The 13,399-nt window shown below is 49.8% G+C and overlaps 1 protein-coding gene across 1 annotated transcript in view; it reads right to left on the bottom strand.

Annotated features, from left to right (window-relative positions):
* Positions 1 to 382: 382 nt before the first annotated feature.
* FXN (frataxin) overlaps positions 383 to 13,399 on the bottom strand; it is a 32,998-nt gene continuing 19,981 nt past the window's right edge. The window contains exons 3-5 of the mRNA XM_075597623.1: positions 7,427 to 7,547; positions 4,236 to 4,333; positions 383 to 2,478 (exon numbers count right to left, since the gene is read on the bottom strand). Of these exons, the coding sequence (XP_075453738.1) occupies positions 2,310 to 2,478; positions 4,236 to 4,333; positions 7,427 to 7,547 (388 nt within the window). The 3' untranslated portion in view covers positions 383 to 2,309. The remainder of the gene's footprint in view (positions 2,479 to 4,235; positions 4,334 to 7,426; positions 7,548 to 13,399) is intronic.

The raw sequence follows: 13,399 nt of genomic DNA, 5'->3' as shown, positions 1-13,399 counted from the left end.
TACTTTTTGGCTCATGCAATTTGTTTAGAAATGATTCCTCCGCGGTTGTATTTTCCTGAAACTTGAATGCACGTTTGAATGTCTCCATGGCAAGTATTCTCTGCCCCGCCCTTTAATCAAAGCACAGTCTTTACTTGCACAGTGGGGGCGATTGCTTAGACCAGGGGCGCTGAACTCCAGTCCACAAGGGCCACCAAACTGTTCAGGTTTTAAGGAAATCCCTGCTTCAGCACAGATGGCTCAATCAATGGTTCAGTCAGCCTCTGGCTTAGACATTCATTTTTTTAAAGCATTTAATTCTGCTTAACCTAAAAAACAATGTGGATAAAAACAGCTGACATTCTTTCATGATTTTTACACAGAAAAAATAATGGGAGCTGCATTTGATAAAAGCATTGGTTTTATTCCATGACCAGGGACATTCCAGTGGACGACAAGATGTGATCTTTTCCCTCCCACTTGTTACAACAAAGTGTCATTCCCGTGTTCATCTCTGATATTTTTGGCAAGAGAAGGAGTGTCCCTTATGAAAACATTTCAAGTATGTCAGGAAAAAAAAAAACAACAAAGAATACAGATGGCTAAGAAATGTTACAGATGAGCAAGGCTGGCATATTCACTGTCTCAGAGGCCTTTATTAGGTCTGTCTGTTCTAAAGCAGCAATTCCCCTAATTTAGCTACAGCACTTTTACACAAAGGGACAACTAGGGAGATATTGTCATCAATATAACAGGGACCATCAGTTCTAACTACATTCGGCAAGATACTCTAGTAATGAAGCCTAGCAATTGCACAAAGATGCTCAGGGGTCTGGCAGTACATGAAGCAGGTACTGTACCTGAGCAGAGCATTAGTTGTAATGGTAGTTCTAGATGTATATACAAACACACACACACACACACACACACACACACACACACACACACACACGATTGATGGAGGTGTTTCCAAGCTACTCCCATGAAAAAGTCTCCCAACCTATGCAGCTTACCACACACAAAAACATCTGTTACAGGTACTGCTGGTCTTACAGGACCCACACATGTAGTGTACCTGCTAAATATGTACAGTTGGACGGTATTATATTTATATATAAAACACACATTTATACTGGTTTTGTGGGAACTTTGCAAAATACATGTTTTATTGGGCAGTGGGCCAATAACTCTTAAGAACAAGCCTAGCGGGCGTTTCATAATTAGTATTATTATTATTATTTTTTAAATATAGGATTGAAGCAGAGGGTTTCTGGAGCTGAACCCAGTTCATTTCAGCCCCGGGGACCCCCTGCTGCCAGAGATACTTACCTCCGAAGGAGGTGCTGGTATCTCCTGCAAGTTAAAGCTTCCGCATCACGCAGGCCAATGACAAGTCGAGTCTGATGATGTCATGGCTTCCTATTGGCCTGCAGGGCACGGAAGCTTTGAAAAGCAGCCATTACGTGATCCCGGCTAGTCGATCGGAGCTGCTTCCGGCACCCCCTACGGACAAGTATCTCCAGAAGCAGCGAATAACCGGAGCTAAAATGAATGGGTTTTAGCCCCGGACACCCCCTGCTTCAATACAATGCCAAAAAAAAAAAAAAAAAACACCAGCTTGGATTGCAGCTAAAGTCTTCCCTGTGCTGTCTGTTTTCTCTACCGGCAAACTATTTTACCGACATCTCAAAGACTCCACCAGATTTGTGCATACCCCTTGTGACAGCGAAGGGCACTGTCACCCCACAAAAGGGAGATGCCATAAGTGGAAAACTTTTCAGCTTTCTTGTAAAACACAGAAACAATGTAATGCAGAATAACGTAGAACATGTTTTTAAGTTGCTAAATAATTGCTGCTGTATAATTAAACAAAAAACATTAATATCCAAACTTAACTCGTTACATTTTTTAACTGACATTGGTTATTTTTCATGCTAGAATATACAGAACTGCCTTTAATTTCAATTATAACAGATGTGCCCAATAATTTTTGGAGACAGTATTTGTCTGGCTCGTAATAACAATGTACTGACTATTAATGGATTTTATTAGTGATATTAATGCGGTGTGCCGGCTTTGGTGACAATAAGCACACCAGTTATCTTGTGCACTTATTACAAATATAATTGAAGGTAATCGCAGCACCTATTCCACACATAGAAGTCTTAAATCAGAGGAAAAGGGAAAATGAATCTAGGACGGAGTCAGAAGTTGGAAAAAATATATATAATTTTCACCTTACTTCATGAAGACATGAAAATAACAAAACACCAAAAGTACATCAAAAAGAGGTAAGTTGCATGTAGTAGTCAATGTGCATAGGAGAAACATTATAAAGGAGGCCCTTTAGTTGTGTGCTCCCCAGAATACACCAAGGAAGAGAAGTCTATTTTATTATTTAATGCTACGGACAGTTCTTGCGTCAAATGCTGATAAAGGGAAACGCCATCATGAGAATAGACCCACGTTGTGCCAGTCCAGTCGTATCGCTTGGGTCCACTAAAAGAGAAACAGACTAGTGAGAACTAGAATTCATAAAATATTCATACAAAAAGGCTTTGTTAGTAAGACTTCAGGAAGTCACGTTATCTCCCTGTGCCTCAGGAAGCCTGTTGAGCTTTCAGAGAAGGACTGTGGTAATCCCGTTTAAAGCTATTGGCAGTACGTACAAGTTGTTTCAGGATAGTTTCACCAAGTCCTGAAACCACCAACTTCCTGGATACTACTAATAGCATTAGAGAGTATAGAAGAATTGACACTGCAGTATATATAAAAAAAAAACCTGACACCAACAGATGCCTTCATAGCACCAGTTTCCACCCTAACCACACCGAAAATCAGTCACTTACAGCCAAGCCATCCCCGCTACTACGCCATCTGCTCCGATAGGGATACAAGAAACAAACAGCTGTTCTCTCACCGTATGTCCTTCATCCAACAAAGACACGCAAATCAAGCAAAGTACTATATATTATCCAATGTAAGAGACGCCCTAATATGAAGCATGTTGTGGAACCCAAACAAGCCCCCCCACATAAGGATGCACCACCGTATATCCAACGTATCTGACCCAGACACCAGAACACTGGATGGTTATCACTTATCACTACCTGGACAGTCTACTTTTTATTTAGCTGTATTAGTTATAAAGGGGGAACTTCAGCTTCACTCCGGACAGCAGGACACGGGAACAGATGTATCAGTATTTATGACTCCAGATAAAATTGCTTGAGTCAGGACCGTGGATTTATGACGCACTATGGAAACCTCTAACACCTGCTGCTCATGTTAAAGGGAGGAGCTTTCAGTCTTATTCACTCTTCCCACTGATACCTGAAGAGTATACCCTGCCTCAGTATACCCTGCCTCAGTATACTTATCCTCAACATCTCAATTATGGATGTATCCAAGAGGACAATACCTCAGCTGCAGTATGCTAATCATATGAACACCTCACTCACGGGTGAAGACCCCTGCCATGATGAACCCTCTGTGCTATGTACTGTATTTAAGCCCCTCTTCTCCAGTTTACAGTATACATCTGATGAAAAGACCTATCGTCTCGAAAGTCGACATTGTACGATTGATATGTTGGTCCATTAAAAAGGTATCGCAGCACACAAAGGGAACAATACGACTACCAGCGTCCTGCCTAACCCAATAAACGTTTCTTCCAGTCACGTTGTCCCTGCCAAAGCCAATTTGCTGGATCACCAGCTACTTAAAACTGCTCCATCTGATATATTTTTTGAAATAATGCAGACCAGCTTCCACCAGTGCAAGCAATGTGTGACCAGCAGTGACGGTGTGACAGCCAAAACACAGAACACGTAAATCCCTTTACACTAAACTGCCTGCTCCTGTCTGCCCTTATTCTGTTTCCATGCTTTCCTTTCTTAATGATATGCTTATTTAGCACTGGCTGTTCCCATTTGTATATGCGTTTTTCACGTGTCCCTGTGCGACCCACAAATAAAATCACTTCAGGAGTCGTATATCCTCCCCCACTCGGCAAGGCCTTACCCGTCTCCTCTTCAAACACATAACCAACAAGAGACAACTGCATGATAAATAAATGAATAGAACGTGTCCACTTTCTTCAGCTTCACTGAGCCACAATAAGCCCAGTGGCATCTAAAGACTGCCAAAGATCCACATGAATCTTTGTGTGCCAAATGGACAATGTATGTATGGACGGAACTGCAGATTGTCACTTTGAACCTCCTAAGACGTAAGATGGTTAAACCTTCACATACCTTGTAGGAGAGGACAGCCAGATCTGTTTGTTTGGCGTCTGTTTGTTGATCACATAGGTCCCCATTTCACTACCGAGTTTAACTGTTAAAACGCCATTCTGGTAAGAGAAGCAGCCAGGACATAGGAGTTAGAACAATGCATTGCAGTCGCCATTTTCATTATTACCTAGTAACACATGAATTGTGGACACCATGGTGGGTATGTAGCAAAACAAATTGCACAAGATTTATCACAGAACACATTGTGATATTTTAACTGTGATAAATGTAATGCAGTTCTTAGGTTCCATTTTATTCAGCAGGGAGACTTTAAATATGTATCCCCCATTAATTCAGTTTGACTTCTGTAAATAATATGTTAATGCCCATATTGGGTATATATCATAGCACATGCTGCTCTCCTCTCACCCTTACTAAGTGCTCTGACTGACTGCGATTTTGAGCTTCAACCAATAACATCACGAGACATGAAATTGAACTCTGCTCAGACAAACCTTTCCATCAACAGCTGAAACAAGAGCAAAAATAACCCACAAAAAAAGACCATCAACATAAAGTTAATATAGAAAGCAAAACCATCATAGACCCAATATAATGTGTACATGGGCCACTGAACCGCAAGTAGCATTGAAACATGAATGCTAGAAATCACCTCAAATCATTGTTCTGTGAAGAAGTTGCTTTATTATGTTGTAGCTATTGAGAGATATGGAAAGAAGTGGAAATGGGATTATGAGGGAAGCAATGATACCAAATGCCTCTGGTATCCAGATTACACTAACAAAATAAGAGCAGTTTATATAAACGCATAGGAGAACACCAATTGTGGATAAAAACAAATAAATAGATGTATCTACTAAGGAAACGCAACGACCGGCAACACACTTTATCCAGGGAGAAGGAGTGGCTCAGTGAGTAAAGACACTGACTGGCACTGAGTTTGAAGCAGGGGAACCTGGTTCAATTCCCGGTGTCAGCTCCTTGTGACCGTGGGCAAGTTACTTTATCTCCCTGTGCCTCGGGCACCAAAAACATAGATTGTAAGCTCCACGGGGCAGGGACCTGTGCCTGCAAAATGTCTCTGTAAAGCGCTGCGTACAATTAGCAGCGCTATGCAAGAACATGCTATTATTATTATTATCCTGTGTCAACAGCACCACCTAGTGGTGAATCATTTCAATGTTACCATCTGTTAACATGCCACTGACTGCCCTAAGCCAGCAACATTTACACGGTGGCTCACCATCTACAACATATCCACATCGCAGGGGTTTAATCGTAGGGACATTAAGGCCTACTTTCAATAAGGTCTAATGAGGGGAATCGCGATCGTCCGAAAGCTGCCATTCAAGTCAATGGCAGTGGTCATCCAATCGCACCAAACGTTACTGAATAAGGTCCTCAATGTTAAAAGGTGCAATCACACATAAATCGGCCAGTGGAATTAGTTAGCGGCCCGTGAATGGGAACGTTTATAGATGAAGTGTTTTCTTAACCAGTATCCCACCCTGCCCTTATCAGAGAGCCAACAAAGATAAGGGGAGGGCGTGTGAGGGGACTCTGGCTGTACAAGCTGATCTCACAGTGACATCACACAGGGGAACGCAAACCCCTCCCGAAGTCCAACGTTTAAAAACGTACCCCGCACCACACCTAGGAGAGTGTAATTATATTCCGTTATAGCAAAACCTCACTATGGGGCCTATGCAGAGAACAGCGCTAATAGCAATCTCGCCATTTTCCGGCGAAAATCGAGCTGAAAGCAGCAGAAAAAGGCAAGTTTTAAAAAAAGCGCCATTTTTTTTTTCCCTTGAAATTCGCCGCGCGGCTGGAGAGATCCTAATCTCTCCAGTGTTTTTTTCTGCCGTATGCAGAGAGCCGCGAACGCCATCTAGTGGCTGTTCGCGCCAAAAAAAATGGCGCGATTTTCAACATTTTTCCTCTCCACCAAGAAGCTGGCGCTCCGCGGGCGGTGGAGGGAAAAAAAAAAAAATCGATTTTTCCCCCACTAGTTTCAACAGCGCTCATAGCGCTGGTTGAAACTCTCCATATGCAGAAAGGATTGTAAATGCAGTTTTATGCCCTTTCTGCATATGGAGAAAAAAACTCTCCAATAAAGCTAAATTTTATTCCCCTCTCCAATTATAATTAGCGCTGCACTCTGCATGAGGCCCCATATCTGATGTACGGGTGGTGCCGACTGGGAGTATTGATAATGTGAACAAAGGTAGAAAGATCTCCAAAGTGTGTCGCACAGGAGAAACACCCGTATCAAATGAAAATATACTTTTATTAACACATTAATTAAAATATAGGTATAGTGAGGTAAACAATGAACCAAAATAATTAAAATAAATTAAAAATGGAAGGAGACGTCAGTATGCTGAATCTGAACGCTGTTGCTGGAAATGAAAATAGCTATCGAATCTATAGTGTGTACCACAGTTATACAATTGAATTAACTGTGGTGGTAGCGATTTCAGTATATTCTGGCGTTATCAGATACCTGATCCTACGTGTACCCAGAACCTCTTCTATGGAGAGGTCCAATGTGTGTGCAAGTGCTTGCTAGATGGAAAAGAAATACTCTGTATGCCTATGTTTGGTGTTGATTTGTATGAGATGTATACTGTGATCACAAAGACTAAGGTCTATTTGATTTGCAGAGATAGTCCATACCACTCAATACATTTACATATACTTTTTCACCAGACCAAATAGGTGCAGAGACTGCTGAACCTAGCGGTCTGTAGTTGTGAAATAGGAGCTAAAGTCAGAGCATTGCGCTTCCCACGGTGAAGGCTCCAAAACGCTCTGACATGGTAACACAACCGACCTGTCCGATTAGGCTGTGCACCAGGGAGTAATGCTAGGACATTATATATATATATATATATATATATATATATTACAGTGTTCGACAAACCTATACATTTGCACGTCCCGGGCGAGTGGATTTAACATCGTGGCGAGCTCCTATTGGCCCAAGCAGCACACGTGTGGTACTAGGTGGCGAGTAGATTTGTTGGTGATTTGTCGACCACTGTGTGTATATGTGTATATATATATATATATATATATATATATATATATATATATATATTTTTTTTTTTTTTTTTTTTTTTCAAAGCATCGAGAGACCAAAAAAAAAAATGTAAAAAAAAAAAATGTATAAAAAAAAAAAAACATACCCCAAAAGAAACATCGTAATCGTCTGTTGTGAATGGTTGGTCAGCTAGATCCTCAAAGAAGTCAGCTAGAGAGTCTAGGGTCTCTTCTGCCAGCTTTTCGTACGTGTTTTCATCTAGTGAGCTGGGATGCAACAAATTGGTTAGTGCTCAGAAATAGCTTACATTTTACCCCGGACCCCCACTGTGGGGTTTTGGCTTAGCGCTGTGGACAGGGAGAGGTAACTACGAACTATGGTGCTCAGCTTAACATGAATTTAAAAAAAAGGAATGAATCGTTCCTTTATCAGAGGCAATTGTGCAAGCATAAATACCGATGTCAGCCGAAATCCACCAACTGCAACATAACAACAATCACTAGAACAAAAAGAGACTTTACAATAAAGAGAACAAAACCTGTTGGCAAAGATTCCCACCGGGTGCGACAACAACAGAAATGTCCCAGTTGCGCGCACTCGTTGCTAGTTAAGGATAACAGATTGGGGGACGGTTGGTCTGTGTAGAAGAACGTAGCACAACTGATAACGATACATACATACATACATACATACATACCCACAGTGAAGGGTACAGAAATGGCTCAAGTAATGAAAAATTGGATAGTGGATATTAAATTAAAAGCAATTTATTAATACAATTCAAAATTATGGGGACCACATATAGACAGACAAACGTCAGGCACAACTCACAGGCCATCTATTCTGGCCAATATAGCTGGCAAGAAAGCCCAAACACTGCTGTGAGTGGGACCAGTGCGTGAGTGTCCTGTGCGGTGGGAATCGGATTAAAGAAGTATCCGTAGATACATACCCCTACACCCAGGGATAGAGGGAATGAGTATGGAGGGGGAGGGAAAGGTACCCGGCAATCTAGTACCTCTGCTATCCCTATCTCCGATTCCCAGTCCACGGACACACAATAATAGATGGCCTGTAAGTAGTGCCTGACGTTTGTCTGTCTATATGAAGTCCTCATCATCATTTATAATTGTATTAATACATTGCTTTTAATTTAATATCCATTATCCAATGTTAACATTACTTGGGACCATTTGTCCCCTTCACTGTGGACACACACACACACACACACACACACACACACACGTTATCAGTTGTGCCACGCTCTACACAGATCAGCCATCCCACTATCTCTTATCCTTAACTAGCAACGAGTGCACGAACTGGGACCTTTCTGTTGTCGTCCAAACCGGTGGGTATCTTTGACAACAGATGGTTTTGTTCTCTGTCATTTCCTTCCCTTGTGCCCCTGCTCGTTCTATAGGTTGAGCGGGTATCTCTCTCGTTGTTCTTGACTTTACAATAAATCCTCAAACATATGGACATATTTCGGGTGCCAATGGCACTGTTCACAGGAATGATGTTGCATATTAATTCTTACATAAAGGGAACATGCAGGGTGGAACTAAACAGTGCCCATTTTATTTCCAAATGGGGAAGTGAGTGTGCACCCAATGGCATGTCCCTGTCACATTGTGTTTTTAAATTAAATCAAACTAAAGCTAATCACAAACTCTGTCCTGGAATCGTCATTAGCAGGATATTTGTGCTTTCCACATTTCTAATACTGGATATTGTGGAATGCGGCCATATTTGTGTCATTTGTGATTTTATGGGGGAAAAAAAACCTTGAAAAAAACTGAGTTGGTGCAGGGGGTGTGTGCGAGTAAATCAAAGCTCCCCCTCTTAAAACTCCCTTCACTAGATATAGCTGCCTGGATTTTTCAAATTATATTGTTTCAAATCAATATTCAGGTTATCAATTGAAGAACACAGGCCAATAAGCCCAATATAAAGTATCCCACTTACACTATTATCAATAACCAGCATTACTAATATCCATGAGATTTTAATTAACACTGCTTACACTTACTATTATAGGGTTACTCGTATATTCCATGTTATTGACCATTGGGTTGGGGGGGGGGGGGCGGGGGGCAGTAGCGGAGGGGAGCGCAGGCCATGCAGTTGGCAGATGCCAAAGTGGGGTTAGATTTCCAGGAGGGCTGAACTTCCGACATTGGTAGCTGGGGCCTGCAATACTTCTCCTGGCGCTCCAAGCCTGGGCTGGCTGTGAGTACGGGCGGGGCCCGGTGCACAGTGTGTGAGTATAGGGGGGCCCGGTGCACAGTGTGTGAGTACGGGCGGGGCCCGGTGCACAGTGTGTGAGTACGGGCGGGGCCGGTGCACAGCGTGCGAGTATGGGCGGGGCCTGGTGCACAGTGTGCGAGTATGGGCGGGGCCGGTGCACAGCGTGCGAGTATGGGCGGGGCCCGGTGCACAGCGTGCGAGTATGGGCGGGGCCTGGTGCACAGTGTGTGAGTACGGGCGGGGCCGGTGCACAGCGTGCGAGTATAGGCGGGGCCCGGTGCACAGTGTGTGAGTATGGGCGGGGCCCGGTGCACAGTGTGTGAGTATGGGCGGGGCCCGGTGCACAGCGTGTGAGTACGGGCGGGGCCGGTGCACAGCGTGCGAGTATGGGCGGGGCCCGGTGCAAAGTGTGCGAGTATGGGCGGGGCCCAGGTGCACAGTGTGCGAGTATGGGCGGGGCCCGGTGCACAGTGTGCGAGTACGGGCGGGGCCAGTGCACAGCGTGTGAGTATGGGCGGGGCCAGTGCACAGTGTGTGAGTACGGGCGGGGCCCGGTGCACAGTGTGTGAGTATGGGGGGGGCCCGGTGCACAGTGTGTGAGTATGGGGGGGGGCCCGGTGCACAGTGTGTGAGTACGGGCGGGGCCCGGTGCACAGCGTGTGAGTATGGGCGGGGCCCGGTGCACAGCGTGTGAGTATGGGCGTGGCCCGGTGCCCAGCGTGTGAGTATGGGCGGGGCCCGGTGCACAGTGTGCGAGTATGGGCGGGGCCCGGTGCACCGCGTGCGAGTATGGGCGGGGCCCGGTGCACAGTGTGTGAGTACGGGCGTGGCCCGGTGCACAGTGTGTGAGTATGGGCGGGGCCCGGTGCACAGTGTGTGAGTATGGGGGGGGCCCGGTGCGCAGTGTGTGAGTATGGGCGGGGCCCGGTGCACAGTGTGTGAGTATGGGGGGGGGCCCGGTGCACAGTGTGTGAGTATGGGCGGGGCCCGGTGCACAGTGTGTGAGTATGGGCGGGGCCCGGTGCACAGTGTGTGAGTATGGGGGGGGCCCGGTGCACAGTGTGTGAGTATGGGGGGGGCCCGGTGCGCAGTGTGTGAGTATGGGCGGGGCCCGGTGCACAGTGTGCGAGTATGGGGGGGGCCCAGTGCACAGTGTGTGAGTATGGGGGGGGCCCGGTGCACAGTGTGTGAGTATGGGGGGGGCCCGGTGCACAGTGTGAGTATGGGGGGGGCCCGGTGCACAGTGTGTGAGTATGGGGGGGGCCCGGTGCACAGTGTGTGAGTATGGGGGGGGCCCGGTGCACAGTGTGCGAGTATGGGGGGGGCCCGGTGCACAGTGTGTGAGTATGGGGGGGGGCCCGGTGCACAGTGTGCGAGTATGGGCGTGGCCCGGTGCACAGTGTGCGAGTACGGGCGGGGCCCGGTGCGCAGCGTGCGAGTATGGGGGGGGCCCGGTGCACAGTGTGTGAGTATGGGGGGGGCCCGGTGCACAGTGTGTGAGTATGGGCGGGGCCCGGTGCACAGTGTTTGAGTACGGGCGTGGCCCGGTGCAGTGTGCGAGTATGGGCGTGGCCCGGTGCACAGTGTGTGAGTATGGGCGGGGCCCGGTGCACAGTGTGTGAGTATGGGGGGGGCCCGGTGCGCAGTGTGTGAGTATGGGGGGGGCCCGGTGCACAGTGTTTGAGTACGGGCGGGGCCCGGTGCACAGTGTGTGAGTATGGGGGGGGGCCCGGTGCACAGTGTGTGAGTATGGGCGGGGCCCGTTGCACAGTGTGTGAGTATGGGGGGGGCCCGGTGCACAGTGTGCGAGTATGGGGGGGGCCCGGTGCACAGTGTGTGAGTATGGGCGGGGCCCGGTGCACAGTGTGTGAGTATGGGGGGGGCCTGGTGCACAGTGTGTGAGTATGGGGGGGGCCGGTGCACAGTGTGTGAGTATGGGGGGGGCCCGGTGCACAGTGTGCGAGTACGGGCGGGGCCCGGTGCGCAGCGTGCGAGTATGGGGGGGGCCCGGTGCACAGTGTGTGAGTATGGGTGGGGCCCGGTGCACAGTGTGTGAGTATGGGGGGGGCCCGGTGCACAGTGTGTGAGTACGGGCGGGGCCCGATGCACAGCGTGTGAGTATGGGTGGGGCCCGGTGCACAGTGTGTGAGTATGGGGGGGGCCCGGTGCACAGTGTGTGAGTATGGGCGGGGCCCGGTGCACAGTGTGTGAGTATGGGGGGGGCCCGGTGCACAGTGTGTGAGTACGGGTGGGGCCCGGTGCACAGTGTGTGAGTATGGGGGGGGCCCGGTGCACAGTGTGTGAGTACGGGCGGGGCCCGGTGCACAGTGTGAGTATGGGGGGGGCCCGGTGCACAGTGTGTGAGTATGGGCGGGGCCCGGTGCACAGTGTGTGAGTATGGGGGGGGCCTGGTGCACAGTGTGTGAGTATGGGGGGGGCCGGTGCACAGTGTGTGAGTATGGGGGGGGCCCGGTGCACAGTGTGCGAGTACGGGGGGGGCCCGGTGCACAGTGTGTGAGTATGGGGGGGGCCCGGTGCACAGTGTGCGAGTATGGGGGGGGCCCGGTGCACAGTGTGTGAGTATGGGCGGGGCCCGGTGCACAGTGTGTGAGTATGGGGGGGGCCTGGTGCACAGTGTGCGAGTATGGGGGGGGCCGGTGCACAGTGTGTGAGTATGGGGGGGGCCCGGTGCACAGTGTGCGAGTACGGGCGGGGCCCGGTGCGCAGCGTGCGAGTATGGGGGGGGCCCGGTGCACAGTGTGTGAGTATGGGGGGGGGCCCGGTGCACAGTGTGCGAGTACGGGCGGGGCCCGGTGCACAGTGTGTGAGTATGGGGGGGGGCCCGGTGCGCAGCGTGCGAGTAGGGGCGGGGCCCGGTGCACATTGTGTGAGTATGGGGGGGGCCCGGTGCACAGTGTGTGAGTATGGGCGGGGCCCGGTTCACCGCGTGCGAGTATGGGCGGGGCCCGGTGCACAGTGTGCGAGTATGGGGGGGGGCCCGGTGCACAGTGTGCGAGTATGGGCGTGGCCCGGTGCACAGTGTGCGAGTATGGGGGGGGCCCGGTGCACAGTGTGCGAGTATGGGGGGGGCCCGGTGCACAGTGTGTGAGTATGGGGGGGGCCCGGTGCACAGTGTGTGAGTATGGGCGGGGCCCGGTGCACCGCGTGCGAGTATGGCCGGGGCCCGGTGCACTGTGTGTGAGTATGGGGGGGGCCCGGTGCACAGTGTGTGAGTATGGGCGGGGCCCGGTGCACAGTGTGCGAGTATGGGGGGGGCCCGGTGCACAGTGTGTGAGTATGGGCGGGGCCCGGTGCACAGTGTGTGAGTATGGGGGGGGCCTGGTGCACAGTGTGCGAGTATGGGGGGGGCCGGTGCACAGTGTGTGAGTATGGGGGGGGCCCGGTGCACAGTGTGCGAGTACGGGCGGGGCCCGGTGCGCAGCGTGCGAGTATGGGGGGGGCCCGGTGCACAGTGTGTGAGTATGGGGGGGGGCCCGGTGCACAGTGTGCGAGTACGGGCGGGGCCCGGTGCACAGTGTGTGAGTATGGGGGGGGGCCCGGTGCGCAGCGTGCGAGTAGGGGCGGGGCCCGGTGCACATTGTGTGAGTATGGGGGGGGCCCGGTGCACAGTGTGTGAGTATGGGCGGGGCCCGGTTCACCGCGTGCGAGTATGGGCGGGGCCCGGTGCACAGTGTGCGAGTATGGGGGGGGGCCCGGTGCACAGTGTGCGAGTATGGGCGTGGCCCGGTGCACAGTGTGCGAGTATGGGGGGGGCCCGGTGCACAGTGTGCGAGTATGGGGGGGGCCCGGTGCACAGTGTGTGAGTATGGGGGGGGCCCGGTGCACAGTGTGTGAGTATGGGCGGGGC

This window comes from Ascaphus truei, chromosome 1 (assembly GCF_040206685.1).
Source record: "Ascaphus truei isolate aAscTru1 chromosome 1, aAscTru1.hap1, whole genome shotgun sequence".
NCBI classification, from domain to species: Eukaryota; Metazoa; Chordata; class Amphibia; order Anura; family Ascaphidae; genus Ascaphus; species Ascaphus truei.
Note: the sequence above shows the minus strand (reverse complement) of the source record. Positions and strands in the feature narration are given on the sequence as shown.